This window comes from Amphiprion ocellaris, chromosome 22 (assembly GCF_022539595.1).
Source record: "Amphiprion ocellaris isolate individual 3 ecotype Okinawa chromosome 22, ASM2253959v1, whole genome shotgun sequence".
In the NCBI taxonomy this organism is placed as follows: domain Eukaryota; kingdom Metazoa; phylum Chordata; class Actinopteri; family Pomacentridae; genus Amphiprion; species Amphiprion ocellaris.
The window spans coordinates 23,856,149-23,881,474 of NC_072787.1; the positions used below are offsets into that span (position 1 = coordinate 23,856,149).

Here is a 25,326-nt window from a genome sequence, read left to right on the forward strand (position 1 = left end):
AACAAGACGAATGGCGAATCCCAGATTTGGGTCAAGCGTAGTTTCTCCAAGTGTGAATGGCGGCCAAAGACGACAACCTGCACACATTAGCAGCCTTTAAGGGCCTCCTCTGTGGATTGTAACGCCACCACGTTACCTGTGGCACCCAGCCCTCCCATCTTTCTTGCCTTCCTCCGCATCTCGTCCCTCCTTTTCGCTCAACCCCTCCCCTCTTTGGCTGACATTCTCCTCTCTCACTTTTAATTGCACCCCCGGGGGTTTTTCTGGGTTGCTGTGGAAGTCTCCGGCTCAACAGGCGCGATAGGGTGCTTTGCCATGTCGCTCATATCCCTCGTTAGGAGAAAAAAAAAACAAGCTGGAAGAGGTAGAAGAAGGTGAGACAGGAGCGGCTGTAATCTAAGGGGTCAGTACCAAGTCTAGATTAGGCTACAAAAGGTCCTTTGTTGTCGAGCAGCACGTGTGCACCAGAAAAGGCCATTAGGCAGCCAGATCCGATATGTATTGATGAATGCATTTGTGTGACTCACGTTGCCCCCGTCTCTATCCTCATGGTCCCGTGTTCGATAAAGCCGATAGATACATTTAATAACTAATTGTTCTGATTCAAAATGTTATCCCAGGCAATTCTTTGAGCGTAGAATCATGGGGCATTCAAAAATTGGCAGCAGAAGCATTAATCTTGCTTACCCGGCACCCACCACAATGCGTGAAGCCTTATTGCTCCACGGCGACTCCACACAATCTGTGACAGGCAATTTAAAGCAATTTACTTTTTTCATTTTTTCATCAAGCATGTTTTTTTTCTTCTTTTTTTTAATGCAATTAAATGGCACATGATACGAAGCGAAGTCGGGCAAGGCGAGAGAGAGCGAGACAAAAAGGGAGAGAGGGTGTGAAGAGGAGGGAAGAAAATAAAGGCAGTCTTGTGCTTGTTGTAAACACTGCCTCTTAACTGGGAGAATATAATTATGGTGTCATGTTCTATTACACACCTTCATTATGATGACGGTGCTCCCTGAGAAAGCAAACAGGGGAAGACGAGACCTGTGGCTTCTTTTTTCAAAAAATCACCTCAGACAACAGGCATTCGAGGAAGATGAAACACAGATTCTCTCTTTTTTACACAGTTTTGCTCCAGTTCCTCCTTCGAAGTCGAGTTCATTGCAACTTTTAGACTTAATTTTTTAACAGCGTGGCTACTCAAAACAGTTACTTTGAGACACAGATTGCAAGCAGCAGAACCTTGTTAACTCTTTTCGCAACTAATCTACAAAGAGAAGTCTGTCTTTAAACATAATTTGCTCTGATTTAAGGCTCCTTGGATACACAGTTTACTTAACTTTATTTAAAAAACGCAGAATTTGTTGACATGCAGGTTGCACATGTGCACAGCAAAATGAGCAAGACAGACAGAAAAGGAAGATTTAGTTGCACAAAGTGATGCAGCATCAGTTGTGTGTAGCTGGGATGATTTTTACCAAAAACAAGACTTTAAGCTGATGTTTTCAGCTTCTTTGAAATGCTTTTTTTTTTCAGTTTTGATGCAGTTACACTCCCTAAAACTCACCCCAGTCATTCTAGAACGAGGAATTCTTTCCAAATAGTTAAATCAGTTCAGTTAATCTGGTGAACATTCCTCTATTTTTGCATACTGCAATATATATAATGCAGAAAAACCACATTTATTTATTTCCGGCATTGTGGATCCCTACTTTAGTTAACCTGTTTTTGGAGGTAAAACTAATAGTAAACACCCCAAAATCGTGGGATTAATGATCAGTATAAAGTTATACCACCTACAAGCTGTAATCGATGCTTGCAAAGCTTACAGTGGACAATTTGTTCAAAATAATTGTGTCTATGTTGGGTTCAGTGTAGATAAGGCAAGTCTTTCTTTGTAGTATTGAGGCCATATTGACAATAATCCAAGAATTACATTGGCACAAATCTGGTGAAAATTGCTTTATTTTCTCATATTGCAAAAATATATATTGCAGAAAGACACAAGTAATCATGTCTACGTTGGGCTTAGTGTGGTCTAGGCAAGTCTTTGTAATACGGATGCCGTGTCAACATTAATCCAAGAATTACATTATATAATACAGAAAAACTCAACTTTTTTCCAGTATCATACAGCTCTACTTTGGATAACCTGTATTTGGAGGTAAAACTAGAGTCAGCTCACCAAAATAGTGGCAGTAATGGTCAGTATATGGTGATACCATCTGCAAACTGTGATAGGTGCTTACAGTGGACAGTTTCTTCCAAATAATTGTGTCTACATTGGGTTTAGTGTAGTCCAGGCAAGTTTTGCTTTATAATATGGACGCCATGTCAACATTAATCCAAGAAATACATTATATGATGCAGAAAAACTCAACTTTTTTCTACAATTAAGCAGCCCTACTTTAGATAACCTTCATTTTGAGGTAAAGTCCAAAGTAATGAAACTCAAAATAGTGGAATTAATCGTCAGTATACAGGAATACCATCTGCAAACCATGATAGGTGCTCACAGTGGACTGTTTCTTCAAAGTAATTGTGTATATGTTGGGTTTAGTGTAGTTAAGGCAGATCTTTCATTGTAGTATTGAGGCCACATCAACACTCATCCAAGAATTACATTATATAATGTAGAAAAACAACTTTTTTTCTAACGTCATGCAGCCATACTTTAGATAACCCTCATTTGGAAGCTAAACTAGAAGTAAGCACACCCAAAATAGTGGTAGTAATGGTCAGTATACAGTAATATCATCTGCAAATGGTGATAGATTCTTAAAGTGTACAGTTTCTTCCAAATAATTGTGTATATGTTGGGTATTTGTGTAGTCCACAAGTCTTTCTTTGTGTTGAGACCTTATCAGTGTCAGTCTAAAGTACTATATTTGCGCCATTGGATCCAAGTCTTAAGAAGCCTGATTTTTCCTTCACTCTCCCTTCATCTTTCTTCCAGCTTCACTCTCGTGCAGCACAAATATAGAGCGGCAAGCGTTTTTCCGTTGCCGCCGGGCTGCATGTGGCACCGCGACGTTCTTAACCAGCCATGACATCTTTTGACGTAGCAAAATAAAGCTTTAGCTGACTTACTCCTAGTCGTGGTCTCTTGTCAAGAGAATTATCAGGGCAGGGAGCTGTACAATATGGCTTCCAGGGTATGACAAATGTGGTCAAGGGGCCAGCGCTCCTCGGGGACGGCGGAGCCCTCCATACAGGGAAAGCATTAGCTTTCCACAGTGACATTATGAAGAAATCTATTGAAAAGGCCGGCTTCCCAGTGCTGAGGGACTGGAGGTAGAAAGCTTCATGAGGCTACCCCAGAGACCGACTGGTATTTCCAACCACGCTGAAGCCTACAGCAAATCAATAGCTGAGTGTCCCACATGCTCCTCACCAGCGTCAATTAAGTAAATTCATAAAGTCGAGTGTGCTGGGAGCTGGAAGGGTGGGGGAGGGAGGGAAATAGAAGAAAAATAAGAGGGGAAAACACAGATGAAGAGAGGAAAGGGAAAATCAACCAGCAAATTTGGATGGGAAACAGAGCCATGTGAGTTTAGAGAAAGTGTGAGAGGCTATTCCTCCACGGGCGTTATTAAGAAGCCTGACAGTCCATCTCACTTTCCCCTGCCTCCATCAGCACACGCACTGTTGACCTGGGAGTCGGTGCTGAGCCAGGCAGAGGGCACATGCAAAGTGACTGGCTTTCAGTGAAAAGCCCTGCGATAATGCATATCAGCTCAGGCCTGTGCAAGCAAAGTAGGTGGTGGAGGGGGGGTGGTGATGGTGATGGTGATGGTGATGGTGATGGGACGGCGAGGCTGGAGGAGGGGGATGGTGACGGGGGAGTTGCTATAAACTGCAACGCATGAGGGAAAAGAGATAGAGGGGACCTAACCCCCAGCTTCAATTTGCCTCATAAGGGGAAAACAGGGCATGCCTGGGCTGCCTCTGCAAGACAGGTAGCGTAATGGATGGGCCGCTCTCCCAGCCTGACTGCTGACGCTGCTCTGACAGGACGTTTCTGCCTCTCCTTCAATGCCCCCCTCTCTCTCCTCGTTTGCCCCTTAGTGTTGTCACGGTAACTGCATCTGATGTCCAACTTTAAGCACCTGTGTTCTGGATGCTGAGGTTCCAACCCAGCATCTCTCCTGTTCAAAAGTCACCTCAACTTTGGTCATCTAGTTTGCACAGAATTTGCCATCAGTAAGTCTTATCGGTGCAAAAAAAAAAAAAAAAAACAAAAAAAAACCAGAGCAACCTAACAGCTGTGGAGTTACGTTAATTAAAAGGCCAAAATCATCAATCCTAAACTGGGAACCTGTACTGAAGTTTATCATTAATCTGTTTTTGTTTTTGTTGTTGTTTTTGTTGGTAAAATGTCCTGTTAACATGTTTTTTATATGCCGGAACACATCAGGAGTAAAATAAGCAATCAACACCATACAAATGCCATTTTTCTAGCAGTTTATTATAGACAATTTTTTTTTTTGTTTTTTTTTTTTCACAATTTCCTTTCATTTTGCAGGTTTTCTCTGTTTTGTTCAATTACAGATAACAGTTGGTAAAATCCCAGAAAAACTAGTTTAAATGTACATGTTAGCATGCCAAAATTGTAAATATTGGCCTTTAAAAAGTCTGTATTTTGACAAATTGGCTCTTTTGCGAAGCTTGACCATGAAATACCACTTAATCAATTAATTAAATAAGCCAAAATATAAATATTTTTACAGATACTTGCCATTATTTTTGAAAAATTATCAATATTAAGTACTGAAAATGTGTCTTTTTTCCCTTTTTTTCTATTTGCATTTTACCTGTTTTGTTTAATTACAGGTAAAATTTTGCAAAAATCACAGAAAAAAAGGAATAATATACATAAATGTTAATTTTAGGTGAGCGGGTGTGCTCAAGCTGAAGGCAGGGATTAGATCTGCACATCTGTAACGTGTTTCTGTAACACATTTTATGTCCATTGTTAAGTATTACATAGAAAAAGTTAATGGGAACAGATGGATGTGAAAAAACAAAAACTCCCAAGAAAAGTTTTTCTACTCCCTTGAAGTGGTTTTAGGTTTCCAAAAAGAGTTAATGTACTTCATGGGTCACGGAAACACTTTTGAATAAGTTCTGACGTAGCAAATGGTTCCAGTTTTATCTTCCAAAATTGAAAACACTTCCAGAAGACTTCTCTCCATTTTTCTCTGGTAGATGGCCAATGTTTTGTTTATTTCTTCTACTTCTACAAACAAAATAATTGTTTTGTTGTGTCATTTATTACAGCCATGTAATAAAGCAACCAAATGTATTTGCTCCAAAGCCGTTAATGGAAACAAGCCTAATTCACATTTCAATTTCTTGCAAAATTTACAAAATTTTCTTTAAAAAAATTGTGAGGAAGTTATCTGGAAACAACCCTTCTGATTTCAGAGATGAGTTGTTACAGGTTTAATCAACGACTGAAGAGGGACGTGAACTCTTGAACTTCTTCAAATCTTTGAGTTTTGGACTGTTAGTCAGATTAAGAATCCAAAAAAGGAAATCATCATTTGTTTTTGCTCAAAAACTGAATACACATCTGCTTAAAACATAGAAGTCAACCAGTGTGCTAAAGCCCTGATTGTACTCATGGATGGATGAATGTGAACACTGGATTAGCATGTACATCTATACTTACTACTAGTCCTGACAGCGAGAAAAGCTGTTTGGCTGTAAAACATGAAAAATTCCCCAATAAAGAGGAAAAGTTTGCACAAATAATGACACATGGAGCTACAACTAACAACTATTTCTATTGTCCACGAATCGGTTAATTATTAATCGATTAGTTGTTAGGACTTTAAAATGGCAGAAAATGGTGAGAAACATTTCAAATCTCAAAATGAGAACTGTATCAATTTAGTGTCTCAGAAGTGAAAGAAACCAGAAAATACTCACATTTAAGAAACTAGAATCAGAGATTTTAGGCTTTTTAACTTAATAGTCGCCAACAGTCAATAAACTGTTATGGCTCTAACGTGGACTCATGAGGACGAGGTCTTAAGTAGCAAGTAAACAAGCCAGAATGGTACCAGATTCCCATTTTCTTTTGTTGCTTTGTTTCCTTTATTCCCGTTTTCTCTCTTCTTCACTGTGTGAAGCATTTTTGTTCTGAAAAACGCCACGTACAATAGATGAAGTTTGTGATGTTGGGCAGCCCACTATGAGCCGCTCTCCGTTGGGTACGAAAGAAGCAAGAGTCTTTACATGACTCTGGAGTCTGTGGCCTCGCCGAACCCCGCGATGGGCTTCTGAAAGCAAAAGTAAACAAGACAGTCGAAGCGTCTTTATGAACCTCCGCCGGTGGAACAGACGAGCCAAACAGCTGAAAACACAATTTTTCCATTATGTTTTGAACCGAATCTTTCTTCGACTCTGACAGACGGGCACAGTAAGTGAAATATGCAGCTACTGTATTTTGTTTATCAAGCCTAACAAAGACGCCCAGCCGACATCAAACCTTCCCGTACAAAAAGTTGCTACAAAGCAGGCGAAGCATCTGTTTGTGCTGGATCTCAGCGGTGGTTCTGTGACACTGCTTGATGGGTATTTCTATTATTTTTAAAATTTTTTGCTTCATTTCTGTGGATTTTTGTGCAAACACTAAACGTGGTGACAGCAGCAACCCGGCACCTCTTCCTCTTCTCTCGCTCCATTTCCCATTCCACTCCTGTATGCAGGTCAGGCTACTTAATTCTTGTCCGGAGACGGCGTTTCATCGTCCCCCCAGCATGCCGTGCGAAGGGGAAGCCGACCAGACCTGTCGTACATTGGTGTCTGGACGCCTTCTGAGAGCACGCGATATGAAGGAACTCTGCAGATGCTCCCTAACGGACACCGCTGATAACCGTCCCACCAAACCCCCAGCTGAGGACGGCCTGGATATCGCCCCGCCGCCCAGGAATAATGAGAACAAAAGCATAATACATGGCCTTCTTTCTACCCACCCTCCTCCGCCGCCTCCTCCCGTTCCTCTTGTTCCCTTTCTTTCCGTTCGCCGGCGCTGGCCTTCGGAGGACAGAGAAAAGAGGACGGGCTGGGAGAAATAACCGGAGAGATACTCGGCTGCCCACGTCAGGGCCGCCAGATTTTCAAATAGTCATTTTGTTGGGTATCTTTACACTGATCTTAAGGTAATAAACTGGGGTTGACATTGCCCAGGGTCTCCGCTGGCATTCTGCTGGGTCCGATAACAAAGTGTGCCGAAGGAGATTGTTGGAAAAGATAGATTTACGCTCCACGTCCAGTACTTGCACTCTATTAGATGTTGATTCAGGGGCTTAATGCAGATAAAGTAGCTCTACACATGCTGGGAAAGATGTAAGCTGCATACATTGATGTGTAAAAAAAAAAAAAAAAAAAAAAAAAAAAAGTTCTAATCTGATGTTTCTCAGGTTAGGCAGCAATCAGCGCTGCACGTCAATCACATGACTGACATTCAACATACAGTGCAGCGGTGTGTGCACATGAATGTATATGAGGGCTCATGGGGATGTGAAATTTCGAGTTGCTTTTATCATTTCGGTCTCGTTTCTGTGTTTGACCCGCATTTGATCACTCAAACCCTCCGCCTCTGGTATTTTAATGAGTACAGATTTCACGATGATGGATCCGTATGAGGAATATGGCTGCGACTGATGATTATCTGCTGTGATCTTTTTCTAGAAATACCTGTTTTGGTGTCTCAAAAATCCCAAGGTGATGTGTTTACATCGATTGCAGGGCATTGGGAAGTTTGGTCTTGTTGGGGTTGCTGTTAAAGGCCTGTACAGATCCAATTAGAGGTTCACTACAGACTGTTATTGAAGGAAATTAGAGCACAATACATCATTCATATGATCAGCATGGACTCTGTTCAGTTTAATTTTTGGTTATATTGCAATAAATAAAATGAATGGCAAACATTTTGTTAATTTTTTAGCTTTGAGTTTCTGTTCACACAAACAGCAGCAGGAAAACCTCAGAAAATTGACTTCATTGTTTTACATTTTTACACAACACAAATGGGCAGATTGTGGGTTTTTTAATTAAAGATTCACCGATTGACAAACATGTTTTGTCAGTTTGAATTTGGAGCATCAGATTGGAGCGAACTGATGGAAAATTACCAGACAGATGTTTGTCGTCAGTCCTGCCAACCTGCACCATGTTGATACAAGTACTCTGGTACATTAACGTACACAAAAAGCTGGTGACATTATTGGTCCATTGCAGAGAATTTCTTTTGTACAGCAGCTACAATTGCAGTCAAGAACCCACATCTAAAAATTAGCATAAAACATAAAAAGTACTGTAGATTTTAAAAAGGGAATAGAAATGTGTGCAAAATGTAAAAAAAAATAATAAATGAATAAAAATATACATACAGTATGCAAGAAAAATGTGTTTAAATCATGTAAACAATGTTAATTTTTTTAACTTAAACTGTTCACATAAATACAAAAACAAAACAAATCAAAAATAAATGCTTGAAAAAACAAGAAAGAAAAATACTTTTAAATGATGCAGAAAACAATGTCATAAAGAATATGGTGTTTTTTTTATCACCAAAAATTATTCATAGAAGTACTAAAGTTATTCTGAAATACAAAAAAATGACCTGCATATCTAAATAAAAAAGAAGAAAATGAAATAAAAACATACATTGCAAACAAACAACAACAACAAAAAAAAACAGTAATTTTCATTACTAAAATGCAATTTCTAGCCTAAATTTTACATGAGCTCATGGCTTTTTAATGTTTAATGAAGTATATTTACATGCATTAAAACAATTAAATGACCTATACATAGGTTAGAATAATGATATATCACTGCATTACTGGGTTAGGGTTTAAAAAAAAAAAAAGCATTTTAACCACATATACCCAAATAGTTCTCACCAGCACTGACTTGGTAGGTTCTATTATTGTCAAAAAAATGAAACATGCATTGGTTCTAGTTTGTAAATCAAGAGTCTGTTTGTACGTGTATGATTTAGATTTAGCTGTAGGTTTATTAGAAGCTCTTCCAGACTCATAAAGACTTCAGGGATGAAACCTACTTTAAAGAACTGCTGAATAACGTGAGACTGACCCAGAACCTGCAGCCAAAAGACAAAAACAACTTTGACACAAGTGTTTAACTTGTACTTATCTCAGGTAATATCAGTTGTATTTTGCTGCATTAACAATTAAAAAAGCAGAAATTTAGCACCCTTTCCAGATGTTAAGTCAATTGAGGATTGCATAAAAGCGAGTTTTAGACATATCTAAGCTTGCATAATGAAAAGATCGGTGACCGAATTTGGCCTTTTGACGACATTTTGCCGCCACCAATGTATGGTTTCAGTCTGGCTGCATCATTGGTTCTTATGTATGCAAAGAGCTGGTGACTCTTTGCAAGTTTGTGCAGAGCTCAAATCTTTGCCAACGAGTGTCCGAGCTGCCAAAACACATAAGAAGGAGTCCAGAGATGGATGATTGACGAATGCGTAATGTCATTTCAGGATGCAGTAAATCGATTGCAACACTCCTGACCTTGATTTTTTTTCCGTCTCGTTCCCCCTGAGGACCATTTTTCGAGCTCCCTTTGCAAAGGTAAACTGACAAGGGGCTGTATGGAAAGTTCAGAATTAGCATTAGCCTGCTGTTAGCCATGTATTTGCATGGTAGCACTAGTTGTCGACGGTTAAATGCGTCTTTATAGATTGTTCACAATGGCTCAAATGCTGCCGTTTACATCCAGCATCCATAGATTATAAAAGAACATCCAATAATGAGCATTTTTCAGAACATTCGTTATGTTTTAAGCATAAATAAGGTGGAAAATTGCAACAAAAACAGCAATCCCAGCTCCGTATTCAGCTGCTGAATGAAAATAACACGTTTTGACATGAGATGGAATGAGGCAGAGATGTGTTAAGGTTTTACAGCAAGACTTTTTCAAGGTTGGCAAGGCTGTACTATCCACAGAATGTAAAGGAAAAATAAAATGTAAAAATCTTAGACATATGATGGTTTAAACCAGACAGAAGCTGAAAAGTCGAAGCCAAATAGTTATTTCAGTGTATTTTCGGGAGTTTGGGGCCAAAATATCTGATGAAAAACATTTTTAAACAAACAAAACAAAATCAATAAAAGAAATTAAAATTGAAAACTAGACACCCAAAATGTTGGTAAATATAAATATTAATCAAGAAATCTGAGGAATTTTATGTTTTTGCCTTGGGAACAGGCTTTATAAAGTGGCTGCTATAAAATCAGCTCAACACTTTTAACATCTTTAGCTCACTTAAAGCAACTAAAAACTTTTCTGGAAGTGGAGTTTCTTCTTTATTTTGTTGCATTTTTGTATGCATTTAAATAGCTCATAGGACTCCAAAGTAAATGTAAAGCAAATATGAAAGTGAGAGTAACTTTGGGTTCTAAATAAAAGGCTTCATAATTCAGTTTTAGTCCATTTGGGGCCAAAATATCTGACAAAGAAACACCTTTCAAGCAAACAAACACTCTGAGAGTTTAAAATTGAAAACTAGACACCCAAAAGGTTGGTAAATATAAATAATAGTCAAGAAATCTGAGGAATTTGCTGTTTCTGACTTGGGGCAGACTTTAAAAAGTCACCTCAACACTTATAGCATCCTCAGTTCACTTAAAGCAAGTGCAAACTGTTTCTTTTGAAGAAAACCTTTAACGTTAAAAAAGAAAAGTTGCATTCCTGCTTTCTGGAAATGGAGTTTCTTTCTTTTTATCATTTGTGTTATTTATTCCTTGTTTGGGCTAAACGTGCTTCACAGATCTTTATTTGTCTTTATTTTTTGGAGCGAGACATGTTGACGGGTTTTTGTTCTTGTGCACTTGATCTTCATTCAATCTCAGCTGCAGTGCATCTTCAAATAAAAAATAAATAAATAAAGCTGGGTACTAGCTGAGTTGTTCTTGACTGCAGGTTATGAAACAAAACGAGAGCTGTAACAAATTGCTGCCTCCCCTCCCAGTATTGACGCTCTGGTTCGTCTGTGTAAATATTTTTTAGGTGCCGGCTGCCGCCCCATGCGAGTCTGAGGAGCCTCTTCCTGCTTCAGTAGATTACAGCATGAGAGCTGATCCGATACTCTGACCGAAGAGACGACAGAAGGCCGTTGGAGGTGGTTGGTGGTCGGAGGTGGTGTGGCAGCCATGGACGGGAGGAGAGTTTGCGTACTCATGGTGCTGTGGGCCATGACCCACCTCGGCTCTCCGGGGCTCGGCCTCAGGGCCCTGCGGAGGACTACAGGGGGGCGGAGGGCGGGACGGATGGGCCAGGACGCCAACGGAGTGCCGCTGAGACGCTCGAAACGAGGTTGGATGTGGAACCAGTTCTTTTTGTTGGAGGAGTACACCGGGACGGACATGCAGTACGTCGGAAAGGTAACAATTTCCCTTCATCAGACACGCTGCAGCATCTACAGCATCTACACTAGAGACTATTGTGGCTGATATTTGGCATTTTTTCCAATTATCTGTGTCAGTATTTTTATTGACCAGTTATAGATAAATTAAATGCACTAGTCTCCTCTCTGTGGTCATAGAAATAAATCTTAAGCAGAGACTAAACAGGAAACACAAGCCACAAACCAGGAAAGTAGCTGCTCTCACAGTGGCTGAAACTATACTAGCGGCTCAGTTAGAAGGCAGCCACAATTAACCTAAAACAGTCATTAATATCGCTTTAAGATCTGGACCTTAGTGGACAATAAAAGTGACAGATCGGAAAGATTAAGAAACATTTATTTAGCATCTTTCTGGTAATCAGTATTGGTATTTTTATTGGCTGATTATTAATGAATTAAATGAGCTAGTTCAGGTCTGATGCGGCCTCCTCTCTCTGTCTGTCATCACTGTGGTCTCAGAAATGTCTTTCTAACAGCAAAACTAAGCAAGAAACACACAAGCTATATATATATATATATATATATATATATATATATATATATATATATATATATATATATATATATATATGTTAACTAGGGCAGTAAATTGAACATTTAAACTGATTTGTAGCAGCTAAAGTGTACTGAGTGCTTAGTGAAAGCATATCACGCATATTAAAAAATACGTAAATGAATCAGCAACCTGCTAAGTAACAAAAGCAGGTAGTGAATACCTGGTCAGATTCACAGTCCTGTCCACTTATTATTTGATCAGATAGATCTCAGTTTGAATTTAAAAAGTATTAAACTGATTGATCCTTGCAGAGTCCTTGGAAAGCTGCATATGTGAGCGAGTAAAATCCTAAGTTTTTATTTCATTTTGCTGTCAAGGTAGCAGAAAAAAAGTAATGTTGTGGAATTTATGCTGCTTTTAGCCCACATACAGACAAAGCTAACAAGCTTAGGGTGCATTTGCCCATATTTGTGGCTAATTTGTACAATTAAAAGCAGTTTAGCGCTTCTTATTTTAAAGATTTTGCATGGAAGCAATGCAGGTTTACAGTGAAATCCGTGTAACTCTCAAGGAATTTGAGTTTATCCAGTGAAAGTATAGATATTAGTCATGTTTTAGGACTGCCCAGAGGCTTTTAAGAGGATTCTGGATGGGTTTTTTTTTTTGTTTTTTTTTGCTCCTTCCTCAAAATTCAAACTCCCACTTCTTCAATTTCTGACTTGTGTTTGTTGCAAATGAAGAAAGGAAAGTGTTCTGTAGTTCAGCGAGAGCAGTCATAACCACCCATCATAGTTGAAAAGGAAAAAGAAAAGAGCCGCACGCACACAAACTCGGGCATCATTAGAAAAACTCAGGATGGCTGGCTGCACTGTTACCGTGATGAGTGGCCTCCGAGAAGAAGTGAAACCGCCGCAGCAGTGACCACTTTAGTGACGTCGATGTTTGCAGCAAGACTTCCATCTCACACAGTATAACTCCGTTTCCTGGAGTCCCTTGTTAGGTGTCTTTTTCCTCGATGTTCTATTGTTTGTTTACCCTTCTAGGATGCTTTTTTTTTTTAATCTTTCCATGTCTGCGCGACAAAACATGAACTTTTTACATGCCGACATTTGAAAAAGTTGCTATTTTGGTTCATTTAAAAATGCCTCATTATCTACTGTCTTGTCGATACCTATTTATGAAGACAGAGTTTGGCCGTTTTGGCTTTTTTTTCTTTGTTTTGTTCAGTTTTTTTCATCCATCAGTCCAAGTGAATGCAAATGTCTCCAGATATCTCTTCATTTGCATATTACAGTCGCACAATAAACTCTAAACTTTGTGATGCAGCAATTTTGGAAAGTTTGTTTTTTATTACGGCGCAGCAAAGGAGGGGAAACTAAACTACCTGTGGTGCCTTTTTTTCTCAGCAGCATAATGGATTTGTAGAGGATGCATGCAAACTACACTCACAGGAAAAGATCGTCTCTTAATGAGAAGCTTCTGAACAAATAGCATCCTGTGCAGGAAAGTATCGCTCTGAAAATTCACCGATCATCCTGTCATTTAATAGCCGGCATGACATGAGACTCCGATCGGGTAACGCTCACATATCGGACTTCCATCCATCCATCCTTGGGCTTTGTTTGCTGTTGGCTGTCCGATATAGTTTACGCTCACTGTCAGCTGCGTGGCGGCTTGCACGATGTCCATTCCGCTCACATCACACCGTCCTAAAGCGGCTGTCTCGCCCTACAGTGAAATACGACTTCCTCCGAAGGTATTATTTGTTCAACAGAACGAAAACACAGTGTCGACCCAGATAACGTTGGGTGACGCGCGAGAAGATGGGCCAAATAATGCTTGCTTTACATGCAGCCGAGCGGAAAGTCAAGATATCTGTCTCCTCTCCCAACCTACTGTAATTGAGGAGATTGTGAGGCATCGTGGCAAGGTCAGGACGGCTGAGGGGGGGAAAGAAAGAATGTTTTGTGCGAGGAGTTGAATGGGCCCGGTGCTTTGCATTCCTATCGTGCGTCCGCGGAGGATAGAGTCATCCAACCAAATGAGATTCTGCAACATACGTCCTCCCCGAGTGAGGAGGTTGACTTTCAGTCCTGGACTAAAAGGATTACAACGCTCGCCGTGGAATTAGGCGAACAAATACGGGAAGGAACAAAAAAAAAAAAAAAAAAAAAAGTTGAAAAGAACCAAAAAAAAAAAAAAAAGATCAAAAGTAAGCACAGAGCTTGATCAAACCACTTTGTCTTTGGAGAGCGGTGATTGATGTGCTACTCGTCCTTTTAGCTTGTTAAAGGACTAATAGCAAAAGAAGAATGGATTATCTGAGTGTGGTATACACTTAGAGAGCCAGAGGCCGTGGCCTAAGAGTCCATCTCCTGAAGACACCATTAAGGCATCAGCCTCCGAGCTGCACACTTAATCATGACTCTGAGCGCTTGTTGTTTCCCCCCCAAGTACATGCAGCTGGGTGCTTTTCCTCATTGTCAGCTCAGTAGCCGGTTGTCACATAGGATTGTAGTATGTAGATCTTATCTGATTGCAATTACTGTTTGTTAATTGCTAGATAAAGTACAAGTGATGAATGAGGCCCCAAAGGGAATGAATAGCTTTTTGAGTCGAACACATGGCTCAACGCAGCGAACAACCATCTGCATCCGTATCCTCAGGTGGAGGCCATGTTTTGGCAATGTAAGATGGTCTGAAAACGGGGGAAAAAATATGAAAAAAAAAAAAAAACTACAAGAAACACAAAAGAAAAAAAGGCTGTTGTCACTGCGAGTGACATCATGGCAACCGGAGAACACAGCATGGAACAAAACCACTTTTGTTTGTGGTGGAAAAATGAATTGGAAATAACACAATGACAGGTTATTATAAACAAGGGAGCAGCTCTTGACACACAGTAAAAGATAGAATGATGAAACTGTACTTGAATTACAACATCCCGTCTCCAGTTATTTGGTAAACTCATTCTCCCCCTGGTTGCTTTTTCCCTTTTTTTTTTTTGTCTTTCTTTTTTTCTGTAACGGCTTTATCTAGCTGTGAAGTGCAAACAAATGAAATTGCAATCTTTCCTGAACAAGCGCAACAAAAGCAGTTGGAAGAGGAAGAAATTAAGAGAAGAGATGAAAAAGAAAAGACGACTCTGGCAGCGTCTTCTTGGGGAGCTGGTTGGCTGCTAATCTTGCTAATCTTGCTGTATTGGCCAATGATTTTTCTGTTTTTTTCCTCTTCTTTCTCCTGCAGGAGGGGAATCGTACTCTGCCTCTCATTAGCAGGCGAGCTGCATACAGGCCTCAGAGGGCCTCGGCTGTCACTGGGGGGAGAGAATGTTTGTTTATTTCATTATTTCTTACTTTACCAAAGGGCACATATCCACTGAAAATGGTTAATGGCCTGTGGTTGAGGAGTGTTTGTGCTGCACTATCATATCTCATAAAGTATTTACAGCCCCTGATAGGCCCCAGTGGTTCTGGGCCTGGTGGGTAGACTCCACAATATAGTCCCTAGCAAGTGAGCAGTGTTCTCTGTATGTGAACAAACACCCCAACAAGCACACAAGCCTGCAAACACTCGCCTCCAGTAATGGGCTACGACTCGCAGCAAAGACAAAAAAAAAACAAAAACAAAAAAAAGCAAAGGCTGATGAGCACAGACATAATATGCTCCCCAGTGCTGCGTGACTCAGCGGTCGAGGCGACCTGGGGAAAGGACTCGAGCATCTTGTGGCAGCCGAGTGGAAAGGTGCAGGGATTTGTGTGTTTGTTTGTGGGGTGATTTCTTTCGTTCCCCCTCTGTTCTTGCTCCCCCATTACCAGCTGCTCACCTTGGCAGAGAGGCAAGGAGTTTGCAATATGGCACAGGCCTGGCTGTATCCGCGCCATGGCAACCCCTGCGGTCTCCAGCGGCGACCCAGAGCACGCGTTGGCAGTGTTTATTGATTAGGCGATAAGTTCCCTCTAGTGCGCCGGGAGGGGGCGACTTCAATTACGCTCCCCACTCCTCGGCGGTGGAGGACCAGGGCGTGATGAGGTCTTGCGGTGACGACACCCGGCAAACATCTGTCTGACAACGTTGCAGGGGCGAAACGATGTCTGATCGAGATACGCCAACAGCAGCGGCGCAGCACCTGCAATTATCTCCACGCTATCGCCTGGCCGCCGCCGCTCCAGACACCTGTCGGTTTTTGTCAGGACCAGATTAATTAATCTTCTATCGTCAGCATTCAGGCATCTCTGCTTTAAAGTACTTAAGTCGACCAGGAGTTCCTCACATGAGGGGAAGCCTCCCACCCGCTGACCACCTTCCTGATTAGAACCAAAATAGTCCATTTATTAACCCCCTGAATTCCAAGTCACACTTTGGCTCATTTTTCACTGCAGTATAAAAACCCTTGTGCAGTTATGTTAGCACATGAGTAAAAGTGTGAGTTTGCATGGAAAGCGTGAAATTGCTGGGTGACCCCAAACTTCTGAACGGTAGTGCATATATTTGGTTGTTTCCATACTTGTCTCCTATTTGCTCTGTAAAAACACTGAATGCAGTTCAACCCAGGTGTGATAAAAAAGTCTTTCAATTTTTGTTGCGTGACTGTTGGTTCCATCTGAGTCCCTAATAGCATTTCGATGCACCAAGGAGTGCTTTTTTTTTTTTTTTTTTACAGAATGTAGTTACTGCAAACCATGTGCTTTTTAGCATTTTTTTAAAATGAGGAGTGCGGACTAAAGTAATTTTACAGAAATTCCAATAGTTTCTAATAAAACAGGAAGTCAAAGATGAGTAGTTCAAGGACCATCAAAAGGTCAACAATCTGACAATTGTTTATATTTTTACAGTTTCTGGCTCTGATAAATTGTGTAATTTTGGAATTAAAAAGAAAAAATGACAACATGCCTTTCAATCCTGCCCGTAGGTTTCCAATGCCTTTATAGCCTTTTTGAAAAATAAATGTAATTTTATTTCATTTATTTGTTTGTTCACACTGTAAAGAATTGCAAAGTGTCGGGTCATTTATATTCACATTATCTTGGAAAAAAACAAAACAGTCATCAGTTGCACAATTTTCGAGGATTTTTTGTGTATTTTATTGTTTTCAAGCTGATGTCTTCTTTCTGCTTTAGGGTCACAAAAGATTGAACTTTAAGTATGATTTTTGTTGGGAACAGACTGCAGTATTTGTTCTTGGCTGGCATAAAATAAATATACATCGTAAGTCTTGTTTTACGGTGGGAAAAGCAGACAAAATCAAAGATACTGGGCGTAAAAATGATCAGAAAAAGCCTCGTGTACAGCTCTGACCACACTATCCTGCAGCAAAGTGAGTACAAACTGTTTACAACCACCTATAATTAGAATCTAAACTATCATGTCGGGTTTATGCATGATGCATGAGACACAAAACAAAAGATGTCAGATGTCCACGAGATGGAAATGTATGTTTACTGAGCTGACATTTCACCTTTAAGTTTCTGCAGCTCTGACTGCATATCTCAAGTTTACACATCACCAGACATTTGATGGGCTATTTTTGTGCTCACTCTGAGGCTACCATCTGGCTACAGAGAAGGCAGCCAGTTCTCGACAGGCCAGGACACAAGGCCTTAAAGGCTAACTGGCTAATTGCCCTAAGCAGCCCATTTCCAGTGCCATCTTTTTGGCCTAACTCGAGTGAAGCACAAATAGCGGCCAGATCGAGTCTGCGCTAACATTTGCTGCACTTGAAGCTGATTAATTTCACAAACAAAGATGGCTCGCCTCTAAGTTCTCACACGCAGATGTCTGATGAGTGCCACTTCACTTCTCAGCTCACTTCAAACTGAAAGATGAAGCATGTAGGAATAGAAATAAATATCTTCTCCTGTGACAAAATGCATACCATTGGAAATATTATGGTGTCACTTAGCAGAGAAGGCTAACTGAGTGGAAGGTTTGGAAATATATATATATATATATATATATATATATATATATATATATATATATATATATATATATATATATATATATATATATATATATATATATATATATATATATATATACATACATACATACATACATACATACATACATACATACATACATATATATATATATATATATATATATATATATATATATACATATATATATATATATATATATATATATATATATATATATATGTATACGTAGCATTTTATTCACGATGGAACGGTTTAAGTAACTGCTTAATAGTTTGTTTCACAGCTGATTCTCTGCAAAGAAATCTTCCCCTTAAGCCATTTTTTGTCTGTAATTGAGTCCTTTAAGTCTTATTTTCTCAGAATGGGAGAACAGTTCAACCTGTTTCCAATGCAAATCAGCGCGTTTCAAGTATTCTCTGAAATCAAGTTTTATTTTTCTTGATGTGTGACTTAGTGCAACTTTCCCTTTTTCCTTTGTCTCTCGGGATACTGACGGCAATTTGAGAAAATTATTGCAAACTGTTTGACACAGTAAGTTGCTTTAAAAGAACAATTTGACATTTGGGGAAATGCTCATTTGAGGAGATTGAAGTCAGTCTTGTGTCTTGGTAAATATGAAGCCAGTTAGCTCGGCATAAAGCCAACCAAATCTCTTCTTTTAATCTGACAGCATCCAAATGAGCAAGCGTAATGTCTGAACCTTACTCACTTCTCCGTTAAAGTACGGACGTCAATCTTACAATACCTAATAACATTCATGGATCACTTTAAACACAACAGAATGACATGGTTTGAATTGTGTAAATTGATTTGGGGATGATTTTTACACACATTTCAGTATCTGTATTGGTCCAAAAACCTCATGGGGAGCTAAAGAGTGCCAAAATTACGAAACCTTTGTTAACTTTGCCCCACAATTTCACATCTGTTGCAAACTTACTAGTGAATGCTCATAAAAATAGGACGTTGCTGCAAAAGAACAGAGTCTGTAACAGCTCAACTTAGTGAGACTCATGATAACTGATACAATCTAGATTTGACAGATTTCGTAGATTCTGGTGGTTTGTAGGAGTCTTTTCTCTGAGTTTATTAAATACCTGCAGCAGGATCCACATCAGGTTCTCCAAAATAAGAACGTTGCATGTATTTAACCACATGGAACAGCAGCTATATCTTCATTAGTCACTTATAATTTAAATCATCCCCAACATAGAGACATGATGGCTCAGGATCTAATAGTAGCTTGCACTGCAGACTTGCTTTAGAGTGATAAAAAATTCAAGTTTGAGCATGTTAAATGACTAAAAAAGATGATTTTTGATGCAATGGTAGTTAAATTACTACATAAATCCTGTTTTGCAGTGGACAAATGTAAAGATAATGTGATCATAAATGTAAAAAATTAACAGAATAACCCTTAAAAACATCCCTGTGTGCAGTTTGTGCTCAGTTCTGACCACCGTATCCTGCAGCAAAGTGTTTACAACTGCTTATAATTAGAAGGTCTTAATGGAAATAGCGTCATGCTCTCTGGCTTTTCTTTTCTTTTTTTTCTTTTTTTTTTTTTATGATTCGCTACCGTAGGAGGGCAGAGGAGAAAAGGCGAGCTATCGACATGCCAGGGCTTCTTGGTGACCATACCGACTGCACATGTGGCTTCCTTTTCTACCCCCGTGACAGTTTAATTGTATTTTCGATATAAATTGATCAAAGGGCCATTGTGAATGCACGTTGGGCTGCCACATTGATTTCCGGGAGAGTTTTCTTTTTTCCTCTTTCCTTTCCCCCTCCTCTTAATTTGAGTAGAAGGGCAGCAGTAAATTTTCCTCACCAGCAAGGTGGGCAACTGGGAGGGATGGGGTCACTGCAGCAGGCGCTGGGCTTCAATACTCTGTAATATCCTTCGAGGGGAAGCAAGGAGGAACTCTGCACCACCATAAGATCTCTCTGTTTCCATAGAAATGACAGTCGACGCAGCATATGTCACACTGTCTATCTCACATCTCAGCCGAAAGGAGAGGACTCGACGGTTATTAACTGAATTGTCGCGCCGGCAGAGATAGGCAGCTTGATAGACAATCATAGAAGAGGACATTGGAGCTATAACAGCAGGAGAAAGATAATAATGTTGAAGTGGATTGTTTTCAGCCAACTGAGTCTCTGTTTGGAAGCATGTACTGTAAAGCAGAACAGAAATCAAATAAAAATTCTGCAGAATATTCTCCTGGCTTGGTTAGACAGAGAAAATAAGGCGAAAAAAAAACAAAAAAACATGAGTTGTTTTGACCAGGATTCAAGTGGGTGAATGAAGCGACTCTAGATACTAATCCGAACATACTAAAATTCTGCAACACACTCGACTGGCTCGGTTAGACAGAAAAAAAGGAATGAAAATAGTCTTTTTTTTCTTTTTTCTTTTTTTTTAAACCAGCATTCAAGCAGGCGAACAAAATAGTGTTAAAGATGCTAATCCACAAAGCTGTTCGTCTCACATGTGCCAGCTTTGCCCCTGATAAAACAGCATGAATTAGTAAAGCTTCGGAGCACCTGGGATGAAAAGCTTTTTAATATATGATGAGAAGGAAGACTTTGCAGCGTGCTTCCACGTGACCCAGCTGCAACGCACAATATCCCCCCTCAGTCTGTCCACCGCCACCGGAGCCAGCAAACAGCCGTGATGGGCAGCGGCTGAAAAAATGCATTCAGGCAAATCAAAAAACACTCTTGAGCTAACGAGGTGTCAATAGCGGACCCAGAATTATGCCCACTTATCAGGGTAAACATTCAAATGACGTTGCTTGACATGTCTGCAAACATCCCTTTTCTGCCCTTTTACCTCTTCCTGCATGTCCTTGGTTATTACAATTTTTTAAAAAAGAGGGAAACGGAAAGTAGTCATGCAAAGCGGTGGGAGGGGAGAAGAGACCGGACAAGCTTTTGATGAGTTCTCTGAGATAAATATGTTGGAGGGGGGATTTCGCAGCGGAATTAAAATGTCAGAGCAATGCTAAGCTGCTGTTCATGCAAAAAAAAAAATTAAACAGGAAGATAGATAGAGATGGAGGGGAGCAAATAATAATGAGAAGCTCGGCAGACAAGTGGACTCTCGTGGTCTTCTGGCATGTTGGTCGTGTTGCTGATCCATCAGGGATTGGCAGGCGGCGGACGCACTCATGCTGGTACTTCACAGACTTCGACCCACTGGCATTCTGTTTTACAGCGCTGTGAAAATGCCACCGTGGCCCTGCGGTAGAGAGGAAGGAAAAAATAAAAAACCTGCATGTAACAATAACCAGTAAATGCAGCATTTTTGAAAAAAAAAAAAAAAAAACACACTCCGACTGTGTGTTTTTCTTCTTGGCAGGATTTCACGGAGACGAGGTGAAGCCATGGATGTGTAGCGTCAACAACGCAGTGACAGTTTACTAAAGATAATATGAATCTGTTAAATAACACCAAACACACTTATCAAAGCTGTCAGTGTTTATTTGCCAAGGCCTAGATTGGTCAGATCCCCGATATGTGCACAGTGTATCAGAAATACTTATGTGGAAAGCTGTGATTCAGCTTTGAAATTTGATTTTGTTGACATCTTTGGTACAAAGTGTTCACTGCCTAGATGTGTTTTTTCATATTTTTTTTCTTGCACTTCACTTCTCAGAGATCACCTGTCAATCAAGCAGGGCAGCCAGCGCTGTGATGTTTTATTTCTTCTCTCTTTTTTTATTGTAGACGAGGTTTCTGCTCACTGGTGCCATTTCTGCTCACGCTAACAAGATTTTCCCCCAGTAAAAGGCTAGCTGACACTTTGCCGTTCATAATAGCAAATTAAGCAAATGTGAAAGCTTTCATAAACCCGACTTTGAATCACTGTTGTGCTATAACAATTAGCAATAAGAGAGCAGCAAAGTGGAAATTTATTAAAATGAAAATGCCACAAACTGTTGCTGGAAGTGGTTTGTTTGCTGCAGGGATCATATTTTCTTTTATGTGTGTTGTTTTTTTTTTTTTTTTTTGTCCCAGCTTCACTCGGATTCGGACCGAGGAGACGGCAGCGTGAAGTACGTCCTCACCGGGGAGGGAGCCGGGTCGCTTTTCAAGATAGACGAGAAGTCGGGGGACATTCACGCCACCAAGAGGCTGGACCGCGAGGAGAAGGCCTACTACATCCTCCACGCCAAAGCTGTCAACCGCTTCACCAACGAGGCGCTGGAGGGCGAGTCCGAGTTCATCATCAAGATCCACGACATCAATGACAACGAGCCGCGCTTCACCAAGGACCCCTACATGGCCAGAGTCCCTGAAATGTCCGACATCGGTGCGTTTGCCATAAATATTCCCCATAATTTCCACGCGTGCACATGCATCAACGCCGCACGGCTGGCAAAAAGCACGTTTATTGATCATAAACCAGACAATTAAATGTTTACACAAATCAAGGTTTGCACCCGCGTGTGCGCTGAGCTGAATTAAAAGGATTATGATTCAAATAGGATAGAGACGTTGTAAAATGCCAGTCTTACTGGATCAATGGGACTTTATCAATCATAATAATGATGCCGACTCAACAAAGAGGCCCGACTAATTAAATGAGAAAGACGAGGAGCTGTTTTATGACCGGCGAATAAACAAGGTACTGTGACGGCTCCGGCGCTGGAGCAGATAATCTTTTAAATACAGTATTGTATCTTATTAAAAACAGTATTTGATTTAATTACCAGCATTGTCACGCCAGAATAACATGCGGATTTCATGTCTGCTGTTTCTCAGATTACCATTTGCTCATGTCACTCAAATTAAACTTTAACCGTGCACTGTGGCTCGAGCTCTTAGCCCCCCAAAAAGCGCATGCAAGCCTCATGAATATGGAAAACTATGTTAAAAAAAAAAAAAAAAAAAAAGGCTCCTTGGACGACTGCCGACGTCTGACGTTACGGTGAGCGTTTTGCGTCACTTCCTGTTGTAGCGCTGTGTTGTCTTCTGTGACTGTTGTAGCTTATCCACTCCGATAATTGATATTCATTAAATATGTGTGTAGCGGTAATATTTGAATCGTAACATACACGCGTTTTCTTCAAGCACCTTCTCAGTACTTAATTGTAAGTTAATCTGTTATCTCTGTCCGCTAGCCTAGCACTTAGCAGTTAGCATGGCTTCTCCCTCTTCCTCTCCTTCTCTTTCCTGCTCAGTGTGTCACATGTTTAGTTACTCCCCTGCCTCCTTTAGTGATAACTATACCTGTAATAAATGCAGTCTCTTTGTAGCTTTGGAGGCAAGGCTCTCTGAATTGGAAGTGCGGCTCCGCACCATGGAAAACACCCCGCTAGCTGTTAGCCAGGTCTCCTTAGCCGGTGCGGACCGCAATAGCATAGCTGCTAGTGTAGCTTCTGCTAGCCGTCCCCTAGCAGCTCCCGAGCAGCCGGGAAGTCAGGGTAGCTGGGTGACAGTTCGTAGGAAACGTAGTCCTAAGCTCAAGCCCGCTGTCCCGGCGCCCCACAAACCGCTTCACGTTTCTAATCGTTTTTCCCCACTCAACGACACACCCGCTGAGAAACCAACTCTGATCACTGGCAGCTCCGTAATCAGAAACGTGAAGCTAGCGACACCAGCGACCATAGTAAAATGCCTCCCAGGAGCCAGAGCGGGCGACATAGAAGCAAATTTGAAACTGCTGGCTAAAGGTAATCGTAAATACAGTAAGACTGTTATTCACGTCGGCGGTAATGACACCCGGTTACGCCAATCGGGGGTCACCAAAATTACTGTGGCATCGGTGTGTAACTTTGCCAAAACCATGTCGGACTCCTTAGTTTTCTCTGGACCCCTGCCTGATCTGCCTTGTGATGATATGTTGAGCTGTATGTCATCGTTTCGCTGCTGGGTGTCTACATGGTGTACTGCAAACGACGTTGGCTTTATAGACAATTGGAGCTCATTCTGGGGAAAACCTGGTCTGATTAGGAGAGACGGCATCCATCCCACTTTGACTGGTGCAACTCTCATATCTAGAAATATGGCTGATTTTATTAGAACTCCTAAAGCATGACAACCCAGAGTTCAGACCAGGATGCAGAATTGTAGTCTTCCACACCTCTCTGCAGTTTCCTCTCAGCTGTCACCCTCCAGTAATTCAGTTAGCTTCATTGAGACTGTCTGTCCCCCGACCACCAAAATTCAATAAATTAAACAATTCAAAAATAAACAAAAGACATAGTAACCATAAAAATCTAATAAAAATTAATACCACTATTTCAACTGAGTGAAGAAACAGGACAATTAAATGTGGTCTGTTAAATATTAGATCTCTCTCGTCTAAATCTCTGTTAGTAAATGATTTGAAAACTGATCACCAGATTGATTTGTTCTGTTTGAAACCTGGTTGCAGCAGGAAGAATATGTTAGTCTAAATGAATCAACTCCTTCTAGTCATACTGTCATGTTCCTCCAACCACAGGCCGAGGAGGAGGAGGAGGAGTGGCAGCAATTTACCTCTCTAGCTTAAAAATGAACCAGAGACCTAAACCTAGTTACAGTTCATTTGAAAATCTTACTCTCAGTCTCTCTCATCCAGATTTAAAAGCTCAGAAACCAGTTTTATTTGTTGTTGTATATCGTCCTCCTGCTCCTTACTCTGAGTTTTTATCTCAATTCTCAGACTTTTTATCTGATTTAGTGCTCAGCTCAGATAAAGTCATTATTGTGGGTGACTTCAACATTCATGTTGACGTGGACAGTGACAGCCTTACGACTGCTTTTAATTCAATATTAGACTCAATTGGGTTTTCTCAACATGTAAATAAACCAACTCATAGTTTTAATCATACCCTTGACCTCGTTCTGACTTATGGCATAGAAATCAAACAGTTAACAGTATTTCCCTGGAACCCTCTTCTTTCTGACCATTTTATGGTAACATTTCAATTTACAACAATAGATTGTATAGGAGTTAAGAATAAATATCATTACAGTAGATGTCTGTCTCACAATTCGGTGACTAAATTTAAGGAAATAATACCCTCTCTATTTAGTCCAGCACCACTTACTGATATAATGGAAGGGAAATATTATAATTTTACCCCCACAGAAGTGGATTATATTGTTAATAATGCTGCAGCCTCACTGCGTACAACACTTGATAGTGTTGCACCTGTAAAAAAGAAAGTTCTATCTCAGAGAGGACCTGCTTCTTGGTATAATTCCCAGCTGTGGACTTTAAAGCAGGCGTCCCGAAAGCTGGAAAGGAAGTGGTACTCCACTAATTTAAAGGAAGTTTATGTAGCTTGGAAAAATAGTCTAGTAATTTATAAAAAAGCTCTTGGTAATGCCAGGACAACATATTATTCATCTTTAATAGAGGAAAACAAGAACAATCCCAGGTTTCTCTTCAGCACTGTAGCCAGGCTGACAAAGAGTCAGAGCTCTGTTGAACCTTGTAT

The 25,326-nt window shown here is 40.4% G+C and overlaps 1 protein-coding gene across 3 annotated transcripts in view; it reads left to right on the plus strand.

Annotated features, from left to right (window-relative positions):
* Positions 1-25,326, plus strand: part of LOC111565026 (cadherin-6-like) — a 90,933-nt gene that overhangs the window by 16,005 nt on the left and 49,602 nt on the right. For 2 of the 3 annotated variants that reach the window (XM_055006966.1, XM_055006965.1), the window contains 2 exons: positions 11,053-11,426; positions 21,914-22,208. In XM_055006966.1, the coding sequence (XP_054862941.1) occupies positions 11,196-11,426; positions 21,914-22,208 (526 nt within the window). In that variant the 5' untranslated portion in view covers positions 11,053-11,195. Of the gene's footprint in view, positions 1-11,052; positions 11,427-21,913; positions 22,209-22,847; positions 22,990-25,326 lie in introns of those variants that run through there. The other variant, XM_055006968.1, reaches the window with a different exon arrangement.